Genomic DNA, 26,706 nt, shown 5'->3' on the forward strand with positions numbered 1-26,706 from the left:
AAAAAGTCACATGATTCTGCCTATGACTAAGTGCTGGGTAAGCATGAAACGCGTTAGGCGTTAGAGGGATTACTATACATGTTTTTTAACTACTGATGTGAATAAAATATATTTTTTTATTGAATAGCATGTTTTGGAGAAATTATTGAGATTGTGGTTTTGCCTCTTTTTGGTCACTAGAGGTCTCCAACATGCTTACTAATAGTATTTACTACTTCTGCTCCCAATTTGATTTAAATAACATGATTTTTTGGATTCGGATTTGGTTTGGCCAAGTCTTGTCCGAATCCTGGATTCCTTGCATCCCTGTTTAATAAACTATTTTCTTATTTACCATCTAAGAGGTCACGACTATCTACGCATTGATGGCCTTTTGGGGTGAGGTAGGAGAAACACTTTTAGTTATACAAACAAAAATCAAAAACTATGACTATTTTACACAGAATATAAACTGATGTGTACCAAGTGTTTGAAGTCTGCCACCAGGCCTTCTCCTTGGATTTCTTCCATGGCTTTGTTCTGTGTGCCAAGCAAATTGAATTTCCGATAGCTGTGGAGAAAGGTACAAATGTTAATTCGCCTCACCTATTATCAGCTCAGTTATAAAAAAGAAAACAAAGCACGTTGTGTCTTTAAGCAATCAACTAAAGATTACACTCTGTTGTAGCTATTCATTACAATGCATTGTTACTGTTTGTAACAACGCATAAAATGGATTTTCTTACCCTTTAATATTGGGCGCATTCCTGAAAAAAATAGAGAAATAAAATCATAAACAAAGATCATGTATATGTGTATATGAACACGCAACAATAATAATGAATGCTGCAAATGCTGGTTTCGTTTCAGGATTTGTCTGAATGCAAGCAATTTTTATAGGTTTCAAATCAAGCAAGAGTACCTGACCACACTGAAAATACAACTTTTTCTCAGTTACGTAGAATCACATGTGCGACGCCATGCAGAACAGCGGGTTAAAGTCAGCAGAATCGCTTTGTGTGCCACTAGCCTTACCTCTTTATGTAATAAACAACACACTATTTGTCCAAGTACAGTAACCCACAGCAACTAAGATGATTGCTTTTAAACAGGTGACCAATAAATGCTGCCTGCTGATTGGTTGCTATAGGTGACTAGACCTATAGCAACTTTGCATCTTTAATTACATAAATAAACATGTCATGTGACTTTAGACCACTGTAGAACTAAACGTGACACTTTCTGATTACGTTTTAATATGCTAATATTTGGAGGAGGATCTGATATGCGATGATTCCAAAAGTTGTGGATTCAGACATTCAGTGCATCCTGTCATCCTGATACTGTCCCTTAAATTGCCATAAATAGTTAATGATGATCCTTGCCAGGCATGTTAGGTTAAAACTTGAACATAAGCAGTATAATTATTTAAAACCATTTTACTTTATATATATTAAAAAAAACACTTTTTAGTAGTTTGGGCCAAGGCAAAATGCCAGGACAAAGCACTTTGTGTACCTTAGTAGCCCAAGGCTGCCACATGAGCCTATGACTAAGTGTTTGTAACACGAAACGCGTAAGGCTGTGGATACAAACGCTTCTACTTTGCTTCAACAACCTGCTCCATAGTATTTTTCAGTTTGTCCGCTCCCCATGCTGAGGGCTCAGGGCGGTGCAACTGGGCCACTTCCTTAATGTGGTGAATAACTACTCTACTTCTACTTTGTTTGAACAACCTGTTGGAAGACTGCCTTCATTTGAGTGCCTGCTCCTTAGTATTTTTCGGTTTGTCTGCTCCCCATGCTGAGGGCTCAGGCCAGTGCAACTCCGCCACTTCCTTAATGTGGTGAGTAACTACTCTACTTTTACACTTCTACTTTGTTTGAACAACCTGGTGGAAGATTGCCTTCATTTGAGTGCCTGCTCCATAATATTTTTCGGTTTGTCCGCTCCCCATGCGGTGCACCTGGGCCACTTCCTTTATGTGGTGAGTAACTACTCTACTTCTTGGAGACCCACATTCAAGTTTATCATACCAAGGCTGCCACATACTATAGGTACTTGGTATTATTCAGCAATGCAGAAAGGAACACTTACTTATCCACACAGAAAGAGACTTTCATGTTGTCTTTAAGTTTTGGTAGATTCACAAGCAGTCTAAAAATTGAAAAATAACACATGTTAATAAAGGTAGCATGCCATAAAATGCATGACCGCCACACATTAAGGGTTCTCCTCAAAACAGTCCACCTACCTGACCCTCACAGAAAACTGAGTGCTGGTTTTTAACACAAGTGGGCGTTTACACGGAAAGGCCATGATTGGCTGTCGATCTACCACAAAGGATCTAAGACCGGAAAAATAGACATTGCTCAAGAAGGATGCAAATGTAAATTATTCAATACACAATAAAACTGAAATGAAAGAAAAAACTACAAGAACAAAAAAACTGCATTTTGATTGAAACAATGGCATCATCATAAACTGTTTCAAAATACCTTGAGACAGCATTGCATTTATATACGTAAGAATGTTCAAGGAATTGATTGAACTCTCATGTAAACAAGCCATCACAGTGCTTTAAGGGACATTTAGGGGACACCTAGGGGACAACTGGTACATGTGTCTGCCCTGAAAGATATTAATCTTAGGGCACAAATTCGCAAGCGAAGATAAAAGTGCCACCTAATGAGAAAATAGAAACCTTTCATCAGCAGAAAGGTTTTCAAAGCAGTTATTTGTGTGTGTATATATATGATCAGGCTTAATACACAGCACAAGAACTAAAAATAACCAAAATAAAAACGTCTTTAAGAAAAAAAGTTTACAGTAAGGCTGTGCATTGCAAACAACCCAGTGATCCTGTACAAATATGCCCTGACCACCCACCTCTGGAGAAGACAGGACAGCAATTCATTCAGCCTCTTTATTAGGTTGGGGGGATCGGTTTTTAGTGGGTCACCGTCATAAGAAATTCGGGATGGGAGTTCTGCAAGATTCTTGAAAATACGGTGGAGCTGGAAAAAACACTCTGCAGTCTTGGTTACCCTGTAGAGAAAAAATATAAAGGGTAGGGTATCTGAATTTGTTGCAACTAAAGCTAGCTATTGATAATTCATTTGGCATAATGACTTATTTCAACCATATTTCCAATAATTTAAGAATATATAGTCACTGACCCTAGCAACTGAAAAAAAAATATTGATCTTTAAAGCTAAGGCAGATCTGTAAGCAGGTGGATAAAAACAGATCCGCTTCTTTATGTAACTCCACTGACACTGTGTTAGCCTGTTTGCAGCTACACTAAGCAGATTTCAGCCTGATAATGTATACTTCTTCATTTTCTCACTGCTCGCTCAAGTTGGCCACAGGCCAACACAGTGCCGGTCGATGGAGCTATATGAAGGAGAGGATCCACTTTTCTCTGTCTGCATACAAAACACAGGCGGAAAAAAGTGTGCCATTAGCCTAAGGCTACAATTTTATTGTAACGGTTACTTTTTATTACCTATGTTTCTATTCAGATACTCTCCTATCCATCTTGCAGTCTGTCATTCAAAGGGTAAATTTAACATATAGAAAGTATCAACAGCACTGCTAAATACATTTGAGGCATGCTAAATCCCAGATCAGTAATGAAGTCAAATTAATTGGTAGGAGTAGTTTTCTTTACTCACCACTGTTGAAGCAAAATGAGAGATGTTTCTGTTGGGGCTCCAATACATGCCAGTTTCTGCTTCAATAGCCACTCGTCTAGCTCCTGCTGCAGGAAATCAACAAGTGTCTCGCACAACCCAAGGAGCCCCCTTATTTGATCCAGGATCTCCTGAAGGTAAAAATAACATTTACATGGTAAAGTCTACAGCAGCAATTTAGCAGAGACAGAACAGTGCAGAATATTCAGGGCTAGCAAAAATGTGGAAGAGTTTCAAGTTTTTGTGAGTGTTTCAATTAGATTTAAATTCACAAGTAAGTAAAATAAGGAGCAAGAAAATACAGACCTTGTCGCTGGCTAACAGTATAGAGTCTCCAGGTGGAACACAGTGGGGGTCAAATGAAATTGCTGCATTCATTGTTCTACTTGCAGATGACTTTAAAAAGCTAATCACTGATTGGTTGCTATATGTAACTGCCCATGGGCAAATCTGCCCAGTGTTGATAAATGAGCCCCAGTGATTGTGGTGTATTTTTTGCCCACCTCAGTTTTTCCATGCTCAAAATGTCTGAAATTGGCTTCCCCAACACGACTTTATTATCCATGTGAATCATTTGAAAACCCTATGCAGAGTAATATTAACTGATCTTTAAAGGGTTTGTCTACCTTTAATTTTAAGCATGTTATTGAATATCAATTTTATACTTTTTGAGTTATTTGCCTTTCACTTCTGCATCTTTCCATCTTTCAAACTGGTTGGTCACTGACCCCAGCAGCCAAAAAACTACTGCTATGTGAGAATACAGCTTTAGGCTAGGGCCAGACGAGTGGGATCTTGGGCTGTGGAGAAACTCAGGGCAAGAATCAGTTCATCCATTGCTGCTCGTGTCCACATGCCGACACCAGGATAAATTACCTCCGTTAGGGTGTAGGCAGACGCAGCAGATTTTGACGCTGAAACAAGAGATATTGCATTTCATGCCAAAACAGTGGCCGAGTGGATTCTCAGCTTGCATTTCTCCACAGACCGAGATGCAACTTTTCGACCCTATCCTTAATGTTACTTTTTATTACTTTTGAAACCCTCTCCTAGCTACATAGTTAAATCGGGTTGAAAAATGACAAAGTCCATCAACTTCAACCCCTCCAAATGAAATTCCAGCATCCATACACACACCCCTCCCTATAAATTCTATATACCCATACCTATACTAACTATAGAGTTTAGAATCACAATAGCCTTTGATATTACAAAATCTTTAGAGTTGTGGACAAACAGGCTCAAAAACTGCAGATGCTGTGCTGCAAGTTTTATTTTTAACACACAATGGTGTTAAAAATAAAACTTCCAGCACAGCATCTGCAGTTTTTGAGCCTGTTTGTCCACAACTCTAAAGATTTTGCATTTGCACCAGCCTCTAACTGGGACAGAGGCCGTGACACAGGCGATCAATCGTGACCAAAGGTACAATAATCTCTTTCCAGCATTTGATTTTGTGTCTGTCCAAGAAATCATCCAAGCCATTCTTAAAGGCATTAACTGAATCAGCATCACAACATCACCCGGCAGTGCATTCCACAACCTCACTGTCCTGACTGTGAAGAACCCTCTACGTTGCTTCAAATGAAAGTTCTTTTCTTCTAGTCTAAAGGGGTGGCCTCTGGTACGGTGATCCACTTTATGGGTAAAAAGGTCCCTGCTATTTGTCTATAATGTCCTCTAATGTACTTGTAAAGTGTAATCATGTCCCCTCGCAAGCGCCTTTTTTCCAGAGAAAACAAACCCAACCTTCACAGTCTCCCTTCATAATTTAAGTCTTCCATCCCTCTAACCAGGAAAACTGCACTGCATACTCCAGATGAGGCCTTACCAATGACTTATAAAGAGGCATAATTATGTTTTCATCCCTTGAGTTAATGTTAAAGACAAAACTTTATTTGCTTTAGTAGCCACAGAATTAGACAACGTGTTATCTACAAAAACCCCTAGATCCTTCTCATTTAATGAAACTCCCAACACACTGCCATTTAGTGTATAACTTGCATTTAGATTATTTTTGCCAAAGTGCATAACCTTGCATTTATCAACATTGAACCTCATTTTCCAGTTTGCTGCCCAGTTTCCCAACTTAGACAAATCACTCTGCAAAGTGGCAGCATCCTGCATGGAAACTACAGTTCTGCACAATTTAATATCATCTGCAAAAAAACAGTACTTTCAATGCCCACCTCCAGGTCATTAATAAACAAGTTGAAAAGCAAGGGACCTAGTACAGAGCCCTGCGGTACTCCACTAACAACACTGGTCCAGTTAGAAAATGTTCCATTTACCACCACTCTTTGTAGTTATCCCCAATCTCTCAATAAACTGCTGACTGGTTGCTAGAGTAAATTTGAGTAAAACCAGATGCTAAAAAATCCAAACTGGACAGCCTCTGAACAAAAAGCTAAATAATTACAAAACCACAAATTAAAATTTAAATGTAACCTACCCCGCTAATGCAGCAAAGGAGGAAAATTGTGGTGTTCTAACACAGAAATAGATCATAGATCTTTGGTATTGACGTATTCTGGAGTGATCTGTTCTTGTAATGGGAAATACATTTTTACTAGCCCCGAAACAACTATACACCAAATTCTAACTTAACTCTGACCTTGCGCTTTCTGTCCAGTTCATTCAACAGAATCTGCAGATCCTCTCTCTTCTTCTTCAAATGTTTGTCATTTGGATGTGATCTTGCTGTAAGGTACCAAACAACAAATTACTTTATCGGCCAAATTTAAAAAGACAGATTATAGCATGTGCAGATTATAAAATGAACTCACTTGATAATAATCATATATGGAAGAATCCTATCTAACCTCTGGCTCAAGTAGCAGCAATCATGCACAGAAAATGTCAGGGGTTTTACCCCCAATGGTTTAAGGAGACTTTACACCCAGGGCCCATAAAACAACTGAAATTACTCTTCCATTGCTCCAAGAATCTGCTAGCACCAGCTCTTATCAAGACTCACCTTGTCATGTGCAGGGATTAGAGTGCTCAGATCATTCTCATAGAGGACAATGGACAGTAATATCAGTCATTTTTGACCATGATTATTAAAAAAAACAGTGGAAAAGTGTCTGATTACTAACTAAGCAAAAGTCATTTCTAGTCCCCCAATAAGCATTTAAGACTGAGGTGGGGAGGGTAGCAGCTGTCACCTTTTAGAAGAACACTTGCATAGACAGCATATGCCTCAGGACTTGCTGACTGTGAGGATCTTTATTAAGTTGATACTGCAATCTTACCATGCAACATTTTTAACAAAATATAAAAAAAAAGGAATTTTAAAAAGATGCCACTGTGCCAATTAAAAGGGGTTGTTTAGCTTAACAGTTCAGTTGTTTTCATAGTTGTTTTCAGAAATAAAGTATATTTTTTAAAATACCTTCCATGTTTTATTTTTGAGAATTTTTACAAAATTTAAGTTTACAGTTAAATGTTTCTGGTGTTTCAGTCTGGAAACTCAGTAATCCAGGAACAGATTCTGAATGTTACAATTTGCTCCATTTTCAGCAGCAGCTGTGGGATATTTGAAAATATTCTATCAATAACAGTATAACAGCTGCCTTTTATGAAATCCTGGGATTCTGCTCAGCAGGGACAAAGATAATATATCAGCTAATGTATCATTTAGAACAGCTTATGGAGTCAGAGCCCCCCCCCCCCAAGGGTTAGAAAGACATAAGGTAACATGAAATTGTAAAGGAGACATAGGATATATTAAAAAAAACCAAAAAAACCTAATTTTGTAGGCCATAATGTATACTATATGGTGCTGGTTTTACTTTTGGCTGTAAATTAATATTGTCTTCAAAATTAGCCCCTTTATTTGAGCTCCCCATACGTGTTGTCTGGTGCCTGTCCATGTTTCAAATGAAGGGTGGACGTGTCCTAACTGTCCCTGCCACAGTAGAAGGGGGACAGCCAATCACAGTCCTGCATTCACACAAGCAAAGACAAACTTCAGTTCCCTATCAGGTCAGTCTTGCTGCTAATTGGTTCCTGTCCTACAGTGCAGTGTGCTGAGTGCTGCCAGCTCCCCTGCACAGCCTTGGAAAGGAGGTAGCAGAAGGTGGTACTGGTAGAGATTTTGCAGAAATATTCAATAAATCAGCCCGAAACACTACTTTTTTAAGCACATTCTTCCTATATTTTAAAGAGTATAATACACTGGTACGTTCTTGTTTTTCACACGTCTCCTTTAAACTTCAATATTATAAAAACAGTCACAGATAGATAGAAAGTAATTGGAAGAAATCTTAATTTCTGGTGAACTATCGGAAAACAACTGAAATGAGAAAAGTGTTGGAAGGTGAACAACCCCTTTAATGTGTCTGATGTACTCACCTACTATCTCATAGTTTTTGTACTTGAAGTCAAAGGTTTCCTGCAGATCCTCTAAAAATTTCACTTCACAGTCCACTAACTAAAACACAGAAAAAGAAAAAAAACCCTTAAAGGGAAGGGAGCATTTTAAATGAAAAAAGTAACCTAAATTTTAATATCTACTTTTTGAAAAAGTTTGAATTACGTGTATGGATTATATGTCACCCAGAAGGTTGGGACCTGGGGTTTTTTGGGGTAAGGGATCTTATGTAGTGCAGAACATGATGTCCACAGGCTTTAATAAAACCCAAGCGAAGTGTTGCCATCTGCCTAGATTTATGCAAGCTTAATGGGTATGAAGTACAATGTAATATTTATTTATTACACAATATGTGAATCAGTCAACAGTCAGGAATGGCAATATTATTTTGGAGCTTTCTGGATAACAGAGCCCATAAAAATAATTATATCTAAAACTTGTAAGGCTAACTATGAGCACTGGAATTATTAAAAAGAGAATCAGATTGTGGCCATAAAGGGGCTTTGTATATATGCTAAAGGAGACAGTGTTTTCAAAGTAGTAGCGCATCTCTCAATAATCATACAGAGATAGAGGTATCTAATTTACATATAATTTTGTTGCTCATTACAATAATACAATAATTATAAAACAGCAATTTTAATTTCTGTATATCTGTGGTTTCATTATCAACTAAAGAAATCGATTTGTTTCTGAAGATGTCATTTTGACTTTAAGGCTTAAAGGACCAGTAACATCAAAAAAATGTCTTAAAAAATTCGTTAGTATACATCGAAAAAAAAACACCAAGACAAATGAAACTTTAAAATCGCAAAGTCCTTATTAAGAAATAACTTACCGAAACTCCGCTTCAGAAAGTGATTGGGCGATCCATCGTGCGGCACTCAATTTCTCCTCCCTGCCTTCCTTATTATAGATAGCCAGGGAGGAGAAATTGAGTGCCGCACAATGGATCGTCGCTGTGTCGCCTTTTCTGAAGAGGAGCGGATGCTGAGTTTCGGTAAGTTATTTCTTAATAAAGGCTTTGCGATTTATCTATGTATACTAACGAATTTTTAAATGTTTGATGTTACTGGTCCTTTAAGTGTTCACCCTGCCTTAGTTACAATTCATTGGATACCCAGCTTACCTGCACCTTTTCTGTCAGTTCGCTTACACGCTGCTCAATCTCACGCTGTCTTCCTGTCTCAATTGAAACCTGAGCAGGCTGGCCAGCCTGGGACTGTAAAGACAGAGAGTACAAGTACAAGCAATTAGAGCAATAACAACCATGGTTTATCAGATTTATCTACACATTAAATCCGTTATGAATCATACAGTGTTTGTTCACTCCCCCCCCATCCTTAAAAAAGCACAACTGAAGCCTAAACAAATGAATATAACTAGAAACACTGTATTTCATATATTGAACTTACCATATCAGAGCAGTGGTTCAGCAGCCCTATAACAGCAATGATCCATGCCCTCAAGTTTATCCCCAGCAGCTCTTTTAATCTCAATAATCGTTTATGTGTCATTGGCACTGCTCAAGCTCAGTGTGCTCTCGGACACTATTGAAAAGCTAAGCTTAGGGGCCAATGGGAACAACTAAAGCATATAACCCAACTGTCCTGCGTCCGCAGTCCGAGTTTCTTACAGAAATATCCTGAGTTTTTCTTTGACAGCAGAAAAAAGATACAACGTTTCTAAAACCTTATTAAACAAGAGGCTTTTTGGCAGAGAGGCCAAAATACGCCACGCCTGCACTTACATACATGTGTTACTATATAAGATAAGCAAAGACACAATTGTAATTATTTAAGATAAGCAAGCCTCTCGGGAGAACTGAGATTTACAGCTTAAAGGGCAATTTGCCTTCATTAACAATACTGCAATAACACATAAACATGACCATAAAACCCCAAGAATTGTGTTCAGACTTTCCATAAATTTTATAAAATGAACTTGGAATTTAGGGGGTGTGGCCACAAAATGGGCGTGGTCAAAAACTTATGCTGTGCTGTGAGCAGCAGAACTTTTTATCCCTCTGAATGCAGAGCGTAAGGAAACATCTCTCACAGTAGCTGACGCTATATGGCTGATTATCAATTTATTCTGATAGAAAATGTACTGGTTTCTATGTTGCCATGTAATGTGAATCTGAAAAAAATACTAGTGTGACTTCTATCATGACTTTTATTTTGTGTCTATAAATACTGTATATTGTGAGTTTGTACCTTAACTTAGCTAAAAGGTAGTCCAGTGCATTTGTTGTGAATCAGCAGACATGAAGATGGGGAGCTACTGGGAGCATAAATCTTCACTGCTAAAGGGTTGTATGGCCTTGCACTAAAACATAAGCACTACATATAAAGTGTAGCTTTTCTTGCCTAATTGTTTTTGAGCTTTAGCTCTTCTTTAAACGCAGATGAAGCATTAAAATGAAGATAAAAAAAAAATAGACAGTTATAAATATGCCAGCCATAGGAACTGCCTCAAACTGTTGAATATCACATCACAGTATTACTTTAGAATGGTTACAGATCAGTGTAGGGTTAGGGTTATATAAATGATGTATGTATTCATAACCAGTAAGGAAGGTGACAGTAGCTCTTCTTCAGTATTTGCAGCTATACTGGAAGCACATGGATGTCTGGTAAGATACTTACATCAAGAGTACTGTTTGTAGGAATGTTTACAATTATAAGATAACATATAAAACACTTAATGCTGTTTAAATGGGAGAACTTGTTCTCCACCAGGTCTTTTATTCAACTAGTATGCGAGTGTTTGATGGTGACAAGGAAGATTTTGCAGAGGAGTCCATTACCAACTAGTTAAGCCACTAATTAAGGTAAAATACTCAGTTACAAGTCTCACAAATCACTGGTATTCAAGAGGGTAATAACATTTTGCATAAAGCAAACGTCTCACCTGCACTTCTCTGGCTTCTGACAGGATCTGCTTTTCATATAGTAAAACATCTCGGATGATCTCTGCAAGCATTTGAGGATTTGCCTGATATCGCTCCTTAAATGAAAATTAGAAAAATATAAATATATGCGCAATTTATGCATCACAATGCTACTACTTTATAAGAAAGTAAAATTTAGCTATGATAATAATATGATTTTACTTCCATCTACTTCCTGTAGGCAGAAATAACTCTGAGCCTCTCAGGTTATCTCAGCCTTGACTTTACAATCTATAGTAGCATAAGGTCAGGGGCACATGGGCAGATTCGGGGAGATCTAGTCGCCTAGCAACTAATCGGCTCTTCAGGGCGACAATCTCCCCAAACTGCCTTCCCCCTGCTAAAATGAAAAATCGCCTGCGGCAATCCACTCACGGCGTTTCGATTTCCTAAGTCACCCGAAGTTTCCTGGTGAGGCAACTTCGGAAATCGAAGTGCCGCAGTGCCACTGCACTGGCATTTCTCATTATAGCAGGCGTAAGGCAGGGGGAAGGCAGTTCGGGGAGATTGTTGCCCCGAAGAGGCGATTAGTCCTTAGTGTTGTTTTGAAGAAAAAAAAAAAGTTTTGTTTGGATATCCAATTTAAAAGCTTTACATAGTGACTGACAGTAAACAGTTCCATTCACTCTAACTAGTCTTGCGTTAGCTATGTATTGTGCAAAAGTTCACATTAAAGGAATTGTTCAGTATAATAAAACAATACAATAAAAACTAGGTAAATAGATAGGCTGTGCAAAATAAAAAAAAATTCTAATATAGTTAGTTAGGCAAAAATGTAATGTATAAAGGCTGGAGTGACTAGATGTGTAACATAATAGCCAGAACACTACTTCCTGCTTTTCAGCTCTCTTGGTTTCCACTGATTGGTTACCAGGCAGTAACCAAGAAGTGACTTGAGGGGGGGCCACATGCTTTTGAATTTGAGCTGAATGCATAGGATCAGTTGCAAACTCGCTGAACAGTTATATCCCATGTGGCCCCCTTCAGGATGCTGACTAATTCAGGGTTAGAGAGCTGAAAAGCAGGAAGTTGTGTTGTGGCTATTATGTTACACATCCAGTCACTCCAGCCTTTATACATTACATTTTGGCTAATTAACTAATTTTTATAGGAACATTTTTTATTTTGCACAGCCTATTTATTTTATCTTGTTCCAAAGGTGATGTTGCCCATAGCAACCAATCAGATATTGCTTTTGTTTTCTATCTTGTAGGTGACTGCAAATCTAATTGCTGACTAGTAGCTATGGGCAACATCACCGTTGATGTTTGTCTCCATGTTAATAAATATGCCCCTGAATGTCGTTACCTGGATGTCACATTTAAACCGGCGGAAGTTGCGCTGCTGGAGTATTTCCTGCTCCTGAGTAAATCGGCTGTACTGGATATCCAGATGCTCAAGTAGATTCTGAAATTGGACATTAGCCAAGGAGAGGTCTCTAGCTGCCTGCTTCCTATGGGGTTAGGAACATATGGATAATGAGCAGAAAGTGTCTATCACAGGACAGTGTATTCACACTATATGCCACACATGTGAAAGAAGTAACCGTAAACTATTCAAGAAAATGCACAAGAACATTTTATATATATCTAAAGGTGCTTAAAGCAGCTTATTTATATAAACATGTTTCTGAAGCAAACACACCAGTTTTAGCAGTGCAGGGCAACACTGGATTATATTTTTATTACTTTAAAACACTTATTTTTTGATGTTACTGTTTCTTTAAGTCAACACTGCATCATGAAAATGTCCCTATTCCAAAGTGAGTAGCAAATCAAGGTTTTTCTCCTCAATGTCTCAAATACCTTGTTGATGCCCTCGAATGAGAATTCTTACCAGTCTTGGGATTCAATCCAAGAAGCCAGGTATTGTCGCACCTCCATAGGAAAGAGTTCCTGGCTGTAGAGACTCATGACCTTCTCCTGGAATACAGTACTCAGCTTCAGAATGGCGGCCCACTGGCTCATGGTTGTAATCTGTGATTGTGTAGAAAAACAAATAAGGTGATAGAGACACTCAAAGGATCCACAAAGGCCACATAATTGTATTGAAGAAAATCTATCTCTGCAGCGGTTTGTGCCTCAAGCGTCAACTCAAATGATTTGGTAAATTGTTTTTGAATACCAAACACTACATCAAAAGATTGTTTTAAGTTGATATTCCATGGTAAATAAAAACGGTGAGTCATTATTTTGTGCAAATGAAACGTGTCCAAACAGAACAGTATCATTGTGACCACAGAAAAAAACGTTTAATTCTAAGCAAAATTCCAATGTACATTCAGTAACAATTTCAAATGTTTTTTGTAAATGTAATTTGTGAAAAGCAATATCTGCCTGGTTGTTATATTCTCTGCACTCCTTGCTCTGACTCCTGTAGGGTTAATGTTATTAATAGGGAAAACATCTAAATATATAGGAACGCCGGTATTTTGTTCCAAAAAAGGTGGCAACCCTGGACTCCTGTAACCTGGAAGACAGCTGCAATTATATATACAATAAATTCAAAGCCAATGACAATAAATGATGCATGGATGTTGGAAAGTAGCTTATAACATTTTATTCATTATGAAAAAAAAAAAAGTTTTTTGGGTGAACTTTAACCAGCACATGCCACGATAAACCAATATAACTTGATTAAACACCACACTATAAGGAGCCATAAATGGCTTGATGCAGGGAAGCATCCAGGGTTGATGGGGTTATTCACCTTTGAATTAACTTTTAGTATTTAGTTTGTATTTTCAGCAATCTTTTACCCTAACTTACCTATCAACCATGCATTGATTGGAATATGAATAGGAGAGACCTTAATAGATATATGAGTAACAAAAAGTAGCAATAACAATACATCTGTATCATTGGAAAAAGCTGAAGAGTCAGAAGAAGGTAAATAATTAATAACTAGAAAAAATTATATAATGAAAACCAATTGAAAAGTTTCTAACAATTTATCATTCTGTAACATGCTAAAAGTTAATTATAGGTGGCCACACACACACTCTATTCTATTCATTTGGCCCAGCTGCCAGAATCATCCGAACTATTTCTCCTCTTTACTCTCTCACCTGCTGATGCACTGCACACTGGCACATAGAACACATTTGTCAAACCAGTGATATTCAAACATAAAGATCACTACACCAGCCTTTATGGTGTTAAACTACATCATCCCAAAATCCACACAACAGTGCTTATGATGGGACGTTAATTCAGCAGCTGCAGGAGGCTCACAGGGTTGGCATCCCTAACCTCCATTTATTTTTACCTCATCTGCAGACTTATAGTAGCAGATTAGCATTTAGTTCAGTCACATGGCTACTTGCAGGGGCATTACCATAAAGGTAACAGGAGGCCCTGACACTAACCTTCAACTACAACTTTTGGAAGCTCCTGACAACCAAGGTATGAACAAAAACACAGCTCTGTCAGGAGCATGCTGAGACCTGTAGTTCCACAGCATCAGCACTGTGTCACATATCCAGAAAGCCAATCAACCTTAAAGGGGAACTCCGGCTTCCAAACCAAAATTTGTCAAAGAGGCTCACATAACACAGAAACCCCTAATATACCCATCGCAGTTACCTATTTCTTCAAAAAATATGAATAAATGCCATTTTCTATGCTGAAATCCAGCTGTTTAACAGTTCTTCTCTTTCTGCATCTAGGTTGTCTATTGTCCATAATACATTGTTATACACTATGCAACTCCCTGCCTCTATTGAATTATACAAGTTATACAAACAGTACGCATTAGTATTTACTGTTATCAAATTCCAGAACAGCAGTTGTAGGTTTGTTTTCTTGCATATTGATATATGATTAGGTACAGGAAGTTGCAAGGGAATAAATACAGCTGTTCTGGAACAATTTATGATCAGGTGCAGGGAGTTGCAAGGTAGAAATACAGCTGTTCTGGAACAATTTATGATCAGGTACAGGGAGTTGCAAGGGAATACATGCAGCTGTTCTGGAACAATTTATGATCAGATGCAGGGAGTTGCAAGGGAATAAATGCAGCTGTTCTGGAACAATTTATGATCAGGCGCAGGGAGTTGCAAGGTAGAAATACAGCTGTTCCGAAACAATTTATGTTTAGGTGCAGGGAGTTGTAAGCAAAGTGCAACTCTTGTGGAACCAGTTTACAATCAGGTGCAAGGAGTTGCAAGGTAAAAATGCAGCTGTTCTGGAACAATTTATGTTTAGGTGCAGGGAGTTGCAAGCAAAGTGGAACTGTTGTGTAACAGTTTATGGTCCGGTGCAGGGAGTTGCAAGGGAATAAATGCAGCTGCTCTGGAACAATTTATGATCAGGTGCAGGGAGTTGCAAGGGAATAAATGCAGCTGCTCTGGAACAATTTATGATCAGGTGCAGGGAGTTGCAAGGGAATAAATGCAGCTGTTCTGGAACAATTTATAATCAGGTGTAGGGAGTTGCAAGTTAAAATGCAGCTGTTCTGGAACAATTTATTTTTAGGTGCAGGGAGTTGCAAGGCAAAGTGGAACTGTTGTGTAACAGTTTATGGTCCGGTGCAGGGAGTTGCAAGGGAATAAATGCAGCTGTTCTGGAACAATTTAGGTTCAGGTGCAGGGAGTTGCAAGGGAATAAATGCATCTGATATTGTGGAATTGTATAACATATAAGGAAAACCCAAAATATGTTGATTGCTTTTTGTATACAACATATACATGACTAGTATTTACACTAACTGCTGATACACATTGCCCCCAGAAAAGAATAAAATAGCAGATTATGTTTTATTTATACAGCAGTTTGCTTTACTTGTTTCCCCCTAATCATAGCAGGACAAGGGAGAGGAACAAGAAGTGACTGGAGGGGGAGGAGCAAGGAAAACAAACAGGACAGAGAGGGAGAGAAAGTAGCAATGCAGTGAGGGGAGAGGGACAGAGAGGGACAGAAAGGTGCAGTTGAAGGAAGGGAAAACAAGCAGTTAGACTGATCGGATGTCTGTAGGGAAGGAACAAACTCCAGAGGCTGATCCTGGAAAGTCCAGGACAAGAAGTCTGCAGAGAGGGGGTTGAGCACAGTTTGAATCTAATACAGATGTTTTTGTTTCATTGTGATAATATATGATAGATGTCCACTTTGGCATATTTAGCAGAAAGTAAAACTGCGGTTTCTGTCTCTTGCCTGAATACAACCAATACTATATATGTAAACAATGGAGTTAGCTGTTCCTGCTGCTCTCCAATTCATTTGTGCAGACTCCAGTTATTATCCTCATGTTCTGAATTGCAGGGCCGCAATTAACTAGCTGAAAATTAAAGGCAGTTCATTCGTACCTGATGTCAGCCTCCAGCCACCCGAATAGCGATTCCACCTCTCTGACAGCCCGAGGAAGTCACGACAAAAGCGAAACTTATCTTACTAGACTGTCATTGGACTAACAAAATGTCAATCACCTAGCCACGCCTCTTGACAAAGACTGTCTGTTCATAGAGGTGGGACAAAGGTAGATGGGATGGCTTAAGAGGTTCCGCCCCTGTCACTTCAACAACCTGTTAGACGAAGAAAGACCGTTAAAACTGAAACGTGATTGGTTAAATCTGAAGAGGGGTGGGACGCGGCGATGGATTTCATTCTTTGCACTAGCCTATTTCCCAGGTATGATGTCACTAACAGGGTGGTGCTTGTGGAGATGGATGTTTCCATTAGACTCAGTGAATAAAGAGGCAGTGCTTCATTGTACAGTATAGTTATGGCTTCAAAAACAAAATAAAGTGAGAGGGAGGGAACGTTCAAATTCTTAGGCTATGGGCACAGTGTGAAGGCTCAGCTGTTGTCCGTCTGTGTAATTTGCAGGCTGTGAGAAGCAGATCTGCTCAGTGTCCCTGCTCCATTCATTTCAATTTGTCACAAACAGGCTGAAAACAGCCGCTGACAACAGTCTGTGTGGCCATAGCCGTGGCAAGGCGACGCATGGTGTTTTTAAAAACGTCAATCGTAAATACGCCAATGAAACCAAACGCATGATATTATGAATTTTTCAGCCTGCAGTTTTATTTTACCAAAATGCATTTCTGCTTTTTCTCGTTCCCCACAATTACAATTAGAAAACGTTTGTAAAAAAAAGGTGATCATCAATATGCAATGTAATGACCTCCCAAGCATACAGCACCGCAAGTCGCTACACGCTACACGCACAATCCATCTCGCAAGAGTTCCGCCACCATATTGAACATACGCAATGTATTTCAGCAAAGTTTATTTCCAGACATGCAGAGCCCAATCAAATGGCGTTTCCTCAGCATATTGGCATTGCGTGACAGATGTTGGCTCGTTTTAGTGCGTATTCCATTATTTTTGATAGAGCTTAATTTTGTACATATTTTCGCTTAGCGCCACGTTTTTAAAAAACGCAACATAAAAATGCCACTTTGCCCTTAGTGCCTCAGACCTTTTTCCAGATTCCCCCCACTCCTCCTCCCACTACTAGTCAATCAGAGAGAATGCAGAGAGAATGCTGCCAGCCGGTAATGGGTTAAGGTGGCCATAGATGTAACAATTACGATCTTACCTTGAAAAGATCTTTCCAGGAATGATCGTTTATTTCAATAAACACGTATAGAGCTGAATCGTCAGATATACAGGTAGAAACAATAGAATTGACAATGACATTGGGCAATGTTCTGGTGCCTTCAAAGGCGCCCAATCAAATATTTCCAGTCAGCCTGATCAGGGTCGAACTGGTGGGCTTGGGGCCCACCGGGGCTACTGGCCCCGGGCCCCCCTCCGGCCCTCCCCTGCCGCTCCGCACCACGTCAGTGCGCATGCAATCCCTCTTTTGGCCACTGAGAAGTAGATCTGGGCCGGCGGGGCCCACAAGAGCCTGTGGCCCACCGGGTTTTTCCCCGGTGTCCCACCGGCCCAGTCCGACACTGAGCCTGATTGACAAGCCGACCGATAGCCAAGTCTTCTACTGATATCTGTCAGCCTGTCTCCCACCATACACGAAGAAAACGGCAAGCACTCCTGGAGACAATCGTAGGTAAAAACAGCTTTATTTCAGTTGGTTAAAAGCATACAGTCCTTTAGGAGTGCTTGCCGTTTTCTTCAGTATCTCTTCATTCACCCCAGCTACGGGTTCGGGGTGATGCACCTGGGCCACCGTTCACATTTTGTGAGTGCTTTTTCCATACAAGCTGCTGGTGAGTTAACTTGCGGGATTGAATATACGTGCAGGACCTGGGGTTCATACACACCCGGGTCACAAGTATTCTGGGGTGAGCCTAATAAGTTTAGTTTTCTCACCATTTTGAGCGTTAATACTTTATTTTATATAATAAACATTTCCCCGCAGTCAGTGACTTTCAATAGGATTTGAGCCGCAAATTCTTTTTTTCCCACCATACACGTACCGAATATCACAATATTATCAGTGCATCTATTAGGATACGTACAACTCTCCTTTATAACTTGTTCTGCCTGGTGTTTCCCCACTGTTCCCTTATCACAAGATTCTTACAGGGATTTCTCTGGCTCTCCTCCATTTCTCCCACTGTGACACCATTAAAGGACCAGTAACATCAAAATTTTTTTTTACAAAATTCGTTAGTATACAACGAAAAATAAACACCAAGACAAATTAAACTTTTAAATTGCAAAGCCTTTATTAAGAAATAACTTACCGAAACTCCACTTCCTTTCCTCTTCAGAAACGGCGAAAGGGCGACCATCCTTCCTGCAGTGATTGATTTCTCCTCCCTGGCTATTCTCCTACTCAGTCCATGTCTCCCAGCACTCAGCGCTGTGCTCAAGGTAGAGAGTTGGGACAGCAGCAGCAGCATGTCCAGCAGCAGCCCCCACAGCATCCCATCCAACAGGTCCACGAGTCTGGAGGCTGCACGCTGCTGCAGGAGAAGGCAAGAATTCAGGAAAGGAATCCTCCGCTGCGATTTCGGCGGCAGCGGCTACACGGGCAAGTGACTTGAGAAGGGGAAGAGGAGCCGCCGGCACATTCACTTGCTGTATCCTTGATTGCGGCGCTGGATGAGGCGGCTACACGGCAAGTGACCTGAGAAGCTGAAGGGGGAGAGGAGCCGCCGGCACATTCACTTGCTTTATCCTTGATTGCGGCGGCTGGAGGATGCGGCTACACGGAACCTCCTCTGTGAATGAATAAACGAGACAACTGCCGATCGCCATTTGCCATCGCCGATCGCCATTCAGGAAAGGAATCCTCCGCTGCGATTGCGGCGACAGCAGCAGCAGCAGCATGTCCAGCGGCAGCCCCCACAGAATCCCATCCAACAGGGCCCACTGCTGCCTCCGCCGCGGAGAGCAGAGTTACTTCAGGGCGGCTTACTACAGCCGCTTCCCTCCCTCTGTCGTTTGGCAAATGGTGATCGGCAGTTGTCTCGTTTATTCATTCACAGAGGAGGTGTAGCTGCATCCTCCAGCCGCCGCAATCAAGGATAAAGCAAGTGAATGTGCCGGCGGCTCCTCTCCCCCTTCAGCTTCTCAGGTCACTTGCCGTGTAGCCGCCTCCTCCAGCGCCGCAATCAAGGATACAGCAAGTGAATGTGCCGGCGGCTCCTCTTCCCCTTCAGCTTCTCAGGTCACTTGCCGTGTAGCCGCCTCCTCCAGCGCCGCAATCAAGGATACAGCAAGTGAATGTGCCGGCGGCTCCTCTTCCCCTTCTCAAGTCACTTGCCCGTGTAGCCGCTGCCGCCGCAATCGCAGCGGAGGATTCCTTTCCTGAATCCTTGCCTTCTCCTGCAGCAGCATGCAGCCTCCAGACTCGTGGACCTGTTGGATGGGATGCTGTGGGGGCTGCTGCTGGACATGCTGCTGCTGCTGTCCCTACACTCTACCTTGAGCACAGCGCTGAGTGCTGGGAGACATGGACTGAGTAAGAGAATAGCCAGGGAGGAGAAATCAATCACTGCAGGAAGGATGGTCGCCCTTTCGCCGTTTCTGAAGAGGACAGGAAGTGGAGTTTCGGTAAGTTATTTCTTAATAAAGGCTTTGCAAATTAAAAGTTTAATATGTCTTGGTGTTTATTTTTCATTGAATACTAACGAATTTTGTAAAAAAAAAATTTGATGTTACTGGTCCTTTAACCTTTTTCCTTGTCGTGGCAAAAATTGCTTCTGTGCCATCCTGCTATGAGTTCTGGAGAATTTATACAAGGAATTGCATCTGTGCCGTCCTGCTATGAGTTCTGGGTTATTTATACATTATATAGTCTCTGTGCCATCCTGCTATGAATTCTGTGGGTATTATACAAGGAATTGCCTCTTTGCCATACTGCTATGAGTTCTGGGGTATTTATACATTATATAGTCTCTGTGCCATCCTGCTATGAATTCTGTGGGTATTATAAATGGAATTGCCTCTGTCAGGGGCGTAACTATAGAGGAAGCAGACCCTGTGGCTGCAGGGGGGGCCAGGAGGTATAGGGGCCCCATGAGGCCCTAATTCATATACAATTTCAATAAATATTGGAGAAACAAGTCAACCTCTAAACATTTTGGGGGCCTGAAAAATAATTTGCTGTGGGGCCCAGTAATATCTAGTTATGCCACTGGCCTCTGTGCCATACTGCTATGAGTTCTGGGGTATTTATAAATTAAATTGCCATTGTGCCATTCTGCTATCAGTTCTGGGGGTATTATATGTATGTGGAATTGCCACTATACCATTCACTGATGATATATCTGTAACATGGGGAGTGGTTTATTAGCAGGAGTGTCTCCCAAATTGATCTTACTGGCATGTGTGCAGTTAAAAGAGTGCTTGTTGGACATTTTTCAGTTACCTTACTGTCACGTCTGAGATTGATAGAGTGCTTATTGGTCATTTCTACAGTGATACTGGTACAGCTGGGGTTAATAAGCTGATTATCTATTTTCTGTGGTAGTTATAATGACATGCCTAGGGTTAATATGCCGTTATCCATTTTACTTAGGGATTTATAATTTGGGTTGTGTTTTAGTAAAATGGGTGTGGCCAATGTGGGCATGGCTACTTTAGTGGCTATGTATCCCAAAGGATGCAGGAATTCTTTTCTAGTGCTCAACATGTTAATGTTGGTTAGATTTCTGGATATCTGAGGTGCAATCTGTGGTCATTTTTGTGAAGCTACAGGTCCCAGCATGTGCCTCACAGAGCTGTACTATTGTGCACCTGAGTGAGTTGCATTGCTCCAGCCAAAGGTTGTTGGGAGGTTGTAGAAGTTGTAGTTTATCAATATGTGGAGGTCAAAGTTTCATCTCAATGCCTTCTACCTCTATTGTTAGGTCAGCAACAGACAGTTACCATGTTCAATAGCAATTACATTTAAAAACAACTTTTGTAATTAAAGGGGATGTAAAGGCAAAAAAATAAAATCCCATTTTTTTAAATCTATCTCCAGTATACTTTAATTAAAAAATGTGTACCGTTTTGATAATAAAACTGACTGTGTGCAGTGAAATTCCCCCTTCGTTTTACTTGCTCTGGCAGATAGGAAAAGTCAGACGGTCCCTAACTGCTCTTTAGGGAGCCGATAATACTTTCAAACGACAGGGGAGAGCCCCACCTTACTTCCCAGAACTCGAGCAGCTTAGTTTTTTTTTCCTGTAGAGCAACTAGTGACCCAGTGCAATATGCATATTCTGATTATTAATCAGTCTTGCTGTATCAGCTTCTATGGCAGATATTATTTGACTTGTGCTGTTTTGATAATTGATGATGAAGTTTAACCTCCCAACTAAAGCCCATACCACGCGGAGCATGCGCATTGTCTTGGTCTTGCAAAGATGTTTAACAATGTAACAAGATGACAGCCACGTGCGGCCAACTTTGAAAACATAAATCATTTGTTTTATTAGGCCTGTGGTGCAGTAAGTTCATGTTTATGTTTAGTATACAAAATACAGCATTTCTAGCATTATTCTATTTTAAAGGAGAATTCAACCCCCAAATTAAGGAAAGCTCCACCTACTAAGCAAGATAGTTCCCACTCCCTGCTTCTCCTCACATAGTTCAATAGGTCTGAAAATGTCCCTAAAATTTTTCTAACTAAACAGGCCCGGATTTAAAATAGCAATTTTCTACTTAGGATTGCCCAATGGCACAAAGTACTAAAAAGGAAAATTATTATGTAAATTATTTATTTACATGAAGCAGGGTTATACATATGAATATATTTTTATAGAGACCTACATTGTTGGGGGTATAGTTTCCCTTTAATGTTTAACTTATACTGGAGAGTTTGTAAGAATTACATTTGCAAAATATTCCATCTGGGTTTTCATAAATTTTTTAAAATTTGGTTATAAATTTAGTTGCTTGCCCTTTCCATATAATGTATATGTACTTTTAATTGCAGTTTTACTGTGTTACTGCTCAGCTGTCTGTGGATCTTGTTTAAAATAGGCTATGGCTGAACGCACACCGGATTTCAATGCTGGCCTTATAGCAACTCCGGCCCCCAAACCTATAACACTAGATGCTCCACCAGTAGCAGAAAGAAGAGTATCATAACCTAAATCAACCGTGGCTTCTACTGCTCGTTCCTCAGCCAGCTCACTGCAGCCTTTGGAGGCATAATAAATAGCTGACCCAGCATTGTACCAACCACTTATCAAGGGAACCCATTGCATTACATTGTGAATATTCTCTTCTCTCTCATTCTTGCACTCGGAACTGACTGACCGTCGCCTTACGTGGGCACCAGTGCATCTATGTAACCATAAATGTGCTCCCACCTGAGGAATAATATGGCCACCAATTCTTGCCACAGTATGATATTTCCCAAATCCATCTAAAGTAACACCAGCACATGAATCACCCAGAATGTAACAGTACAATTTTGCATCATGCAATGACTGGTGTAGCTTCAAATCCACACCGTTCAATGCAACATTTTTTTTACCCTCCCAAAAACCAGAGCATTTCTGGGGTTGTCTTGATAACGAAGGTGGAGCTAGTGAGTCTAAATTGAACCTTAAATATTCATTGTCCAAGGTATTCTTCTTCCAATAAGGAGTGTAAGAAAACGTCTGCCACTGTTGAGACAACAACTGGAACAGCCTTGTGGCATTTTCTCCCATAATGAGCTCTGCAAGGAACGGGTCATGCTCTGACAAGCATCCTACTTGTATTAAACCCAGCGCTACTGCTGGACGTACCAACTGCTCTGCATGACTCGGTAAGAGCTGAATGTACTCCGTGCATTGTTTCAGGAGCTGGGAACAGGGTACATTCCCTCTTGCCCAGGAGAAGTTGTTGGTAGGTAACCGATTATCAGGTGACCCAAGCCGCTCAGTGGACAAATCAAAATCACCGTTGTTCAAGGATTTGCTAAAACATGGTACCAGCCACAAGGAAACCACAAATATGGAAATGAATTGCATGTTTCATGCAGCCAGGAGACCTGGAAAGAATAAATGCAAAAAACAATCTGAAATTGGTACAAAGGAAATATGTGAAAACGGCACTCAATGTGCTGTAATGCACTTAACCGCATCATACAAATACAGTAGAACCAGGAAAAAATAAAATCTGGGAAAATGACAAAAATCAGGGAAATGAGTTAAAGCAATATATTCTTCAAGTACAGAAAGTGTTTAAGCACAGGAGTCAGTTTTACCTTGAAATAAAATATTTACTGTTAATAACAATGGTTAAGCTTTGCAGCATTATTGTTACACTATGGGGGGGATGTCAGGAGAAATGGTGGTTAAGATACTACACTGTGAGATCCATGGAGCCCTGGGTGTAATTTCTGGTGGCGACTCCAGTCCCAAATGGAATCCTCTGCTCAACAGAAATGTTTTAGGACAGTGGTTCCCAAACAATGGTTCTGGCCCTTTTGAGGTGGCTTGAAGCAGTTGCAGGGTGGGCTCATATTATTAACCAGTTAGGATGAGACTGGAGAAGAATGCCTGTTTTTTTTCTTAGATACACCTAGAGCATGACCATGAGAGCCCAGTTTCAGGATGAAAACATATTTGCTGTCCTAGATCTTCTTGGAACTTTAGTTGAAACTATGTATTTTCCTAACCTAATGGGAAAACTGACCAACGGAAGGACCTTCAAAGTGGGCTTAAACTGAAAAGACAACCACTCTTTTAGGTGAGTAGTGAAACTATGTTTTCTGTTGGAACTAGTTTCTATTCTTGCAATATTTCTGTTAACTCCTTGTAGCCCATGGCACAGCATTTATTGGGTTATACTGTATGTTAGCCCCACCTAAAACTTCCATTCCTTTGTCGATTGCACATATTTGCTCATCTCCCTGAGCAGTAGCATAACAACCCACCGCACCCCAAAAAAAATATTTGTAGGGCCCCGCGCTCACACCTGTGAATATTATTGTCAGTGGCTACAGAGGTGGTCACTACATGGTTTGAGGCCCCCCTGCAACTGGAAAGCCTGCTTCATCTACATTAATGCAACTGTCCCTGAGCCTGCAGCATTGATTTTACACTGTGGGAATACAACTGACTAATACAGTCTTTGAGAAGCACTGCATATAATTAATATATTTATATAAAAAGCACACTTATTTAATCTTTTGGACATTCATAAATTATATTTTTAGTCCCCAACAAACTTTGATGTTTGTTTGCATAAAAAAAAACTATTTAGCACATAAAATATTTTTCATTCTGTTGCTAATGGAGCACTCAAAGGAAAGGATCCATAGGACAACACTGGGTTTAAAATCCCTTTTGCTCAATTCGACAAACAGTAATATTTCCTCCCAAACCTATATTGGAACTAAGCAGAAGATGGTAGGGGTGACACCCTGTAGAAGAGCGACACTTACAGAAAGAAGATCTGTAGGCTTAATGCTTGGTCTCTTGCTGGATATCGCTTAGCAGTTCTGATATTGGCAACAAGCAGGTCAGTAATCTTTGGTTATTGTCACTCCACCCTCATGTTTAAAGTCCTTGCAGTGTCATTTTAGCAAACATAACTATAGCAAATAGCGTAGGGCTCAGAAATGTCTCTCTCTGGCTTATACCTGTACCTTTGTTTGAAATCATTCCTTTAATGAATCAAATCACAGCAGCGATTTTTGTGCACGGAGGTCTTTATGTAAAAATCCATTAATACCTATGTACATAACCCTTCTGACAAAAATCTTTAAAGGGAATGTTAACCCAAAAAAAAATCCCTAATGAAACATAGTTCTAAGAAACTTTGCAATATACATTTGTAAAATTGTTTTAATGGTTTTTAAGTTATGCATATATAAATGCAATTTAAAGCAGTGTTTGTCTGTCTCTTCCTATATGCCCTGATGACTGCTGAAACAATGTAAGACAAGGCAGATGATTAATAGACCTGTATTTAGAAATAACTTTAAAAGCACTAGCATTTTTAATAAATGCATCTTGGAAAATTGCTTAGAATACTTTTATTTTTTTGGACGGACTTGCCCTTTAAAAAATAAACTATGCAGTACTAAGCCCTATACTATACTGTGCCACATTTTACAGTGTTTAAAGGAAGAGTCTAGTGTAAAAATAAAACTGGGTAAATAGGTAGACTGTACGAATAAAAAATGTTTTTAAAACCGTTAAGTTAGCCAAAAATTTAATGTTTAAAGGCTGGAATGAACAGATGTTTAACAATATAGCCAGAACACTACTTCCTGCTTTGACTTGAAAGGAGCAACATGCTTTTGATCCTTGGTACACAGGTCAGATTCAAAAGCAAACTAATTGTACAGTTCTGTTCCATATGGCCCCCTTCAAGCCACTGATTGGTTACCGACTGGTAACATGTTAGAGAGCCCCATATGAGGAAGTAGCGTTCTGGCTATTACATTGACATCCATTCACTCCAGCCTTTATAGGTGATATGTTTCTGGCTTATTAACTATATTAGAAACATATTTTATTTTGCATAGCCCATCTATTTACCCATTTCTACCCTGATCAGTTCCTGTAAGGATGATGGTACACGGTTTACCACTTATTGCTTCAGCATAAAGAAGCCTGAAACTGCATATTATAATACATGTGCATTGTGATCAGGGCCATTGTTCTTGGACCATGTTAGTTTGACCTTGTATTTGGAATCAGTGTATTAAGAGGAGCAACGTTTGCGACTCACTGCAAGCAATCAGATATTTGCTGTAGCTAAGAGCTAGGTGTTAATTGGGTTGCCTTCAATTATGCAACCCAGGCAAAGTTTGCCAATTTGAGTACCTTGACCTGATAAAGGTTTTATTGAAAACACAATGTATGTGAAACTGTGAGCAATTTTTATGACCCTTGATTTGTACATGAAGTGTTGTGGTGCTTGGCATGTACAGCAGAGCCATTAAAGTGGACCTGTCACCCATACACAAAAAGCTGTATTATAAAAGTCCTTTTCAGATTAAACATGAAATCCAATTTCTATTTTTTATTAATGCATTCATAGCTGTTGTAAGCTCATTTAAAAATCTCAGCTGTCAATCAAATATTGTCTGCCTCTCCTCTGTGCCTAAAGGGGGGCCATACACAAGAGAGATCCTCTCGTTTGGCGGTTGCCAAACGAGCAAATTTCTCACCGATATGCCCACCTTGAGGTGGGCAATATAGGGGTGATCCGATCGTGGGCCAGATCTCGATCGGGGAAGCCCGTCGGGGGGGGGGCACATACACGGCCCAATAAGCTGCCGACTCGGTCCGTCTGCAACTTTTATTGGCCCGTGTATTGGCCACCTTTAGGCATATAGGCAGGGCAGAAAATTCACTT

The 26,706-nt window shown here is 40.1% G+C and overlaps 2 protein-coding genes across 2 annotated transcripts in view; both read right to left on the reverse strand.

Annotated features, from left to right (window-relative positions):
• stat2.L (signal transducer and activator of transcription 2 L homeolog) overlaps nucleotides 1–16,447 on the reverse strand; it is a 29,930-nt gene extending 13,483 nt beyond the window's left edge. Inside the window, exons 1-13 of the mRNA XM_018247420.2 lie at nucleotides 16,305–16,447; nucleotides 12,839–12,978; nucleotides 12,311–12,455; nucleotides 10,963–11,058; nucleotides 9,179–9,271; nucleotides 8,031–8,109; nucleotides 6,289–6,374; nucleotides 3,657–3,805; nucleotides 2,869–3,027; nucleotides 2,234–2,326; nucleotides 2,077–2,136; nucleotides 726–746; nucleotides 463–550 (exon numbers count right to left, since the gene is read on the reverse strand). Of these exons, the coding sequence (XP_018102909.1) occupies nucleotides 463–550; nucleotides 726–746; nucleotides 2,077–2,136; nucleotides 2,234–2,326; nucleotides 2,869–3,027; nucleotides 3,657–3,805; nucleotides 6,289–6,374; nucleotides 8,031–8,109; nucleotides 9,179–9,271; nucleotides 10,963–11,058; nucleotides 12,311–12,455; nucleotides 12,839–12,969 (1,200 nt within the window). The 5' untranslated portion in view covers nucleotides 12,970–12,978; nucleotides 16,305–16,447. The remainder of the gene's footprint in view (nucleotides 1–462; nucleotides 551–725; nucleotides 747–2,076; nucleotides 2,137–2,233; nucleotides 2,327–2,868; nucleotides 3,028–3,656; nucleotides 3,806–6,288; nucleotides 6,375–8,030; nucleotides 8,110–9,178; nucleotides 9,272–10,962; nucleotides 11,059–12,310; nucleotides 12,456–12,838; nucleotides 12,979–16,304) is intronic.
• A 5,685-nt stretch (nucleotides 16,448–22,132) lies between these two features.
• Nucleotides 22,133–25,148, reverse strand: LOC121400047. Its single transcript, XM_041582522.1, has 2 exons — nucleotides 24,782–25,148; nucleotides 22,133–23,383 (listed from the first exon to the last, which is right to left on the reverse strand). Exon 2 carries the CDS (start codon nucleotides 23,361–23,363, stop codon nucleotides 22,347–22,349), a length of 1,017 nt encoding a protein of 338 aa, XP_041438456.1. The 5' UTR covers nucleotides 23,364–23,383; nucleotides 24,782–25,148; the 3' UTR covers nucleotides 22,133–22,346.
• Nucleotides 25,149–26,706: the final 1,558 nt, after the last annotated feature.

This window comes from Xenopus laevis, chromosome 2L (assembly GCF_017654675.1).
Source record: "Xenopus laevis strain J_2021 chromosome 2L, Xenopus_laevis_v10.1, whole genome shotgun sequence".
NCBI lineage: Eukaryota > Metazoa > Chordata > Amphibia > Anura > Pipidae > Xenopus > Xenopus laevis.

Excerpts from the sequence above, each read along its gene's own strand:
- LOC121400047 (XM_041582522.1), bottom strand. The coding sequence starts at position 23,363 with ATGCAATTCATTTCCATATTTGTGGTTTCCTTGTGGCTGGTACCATGT.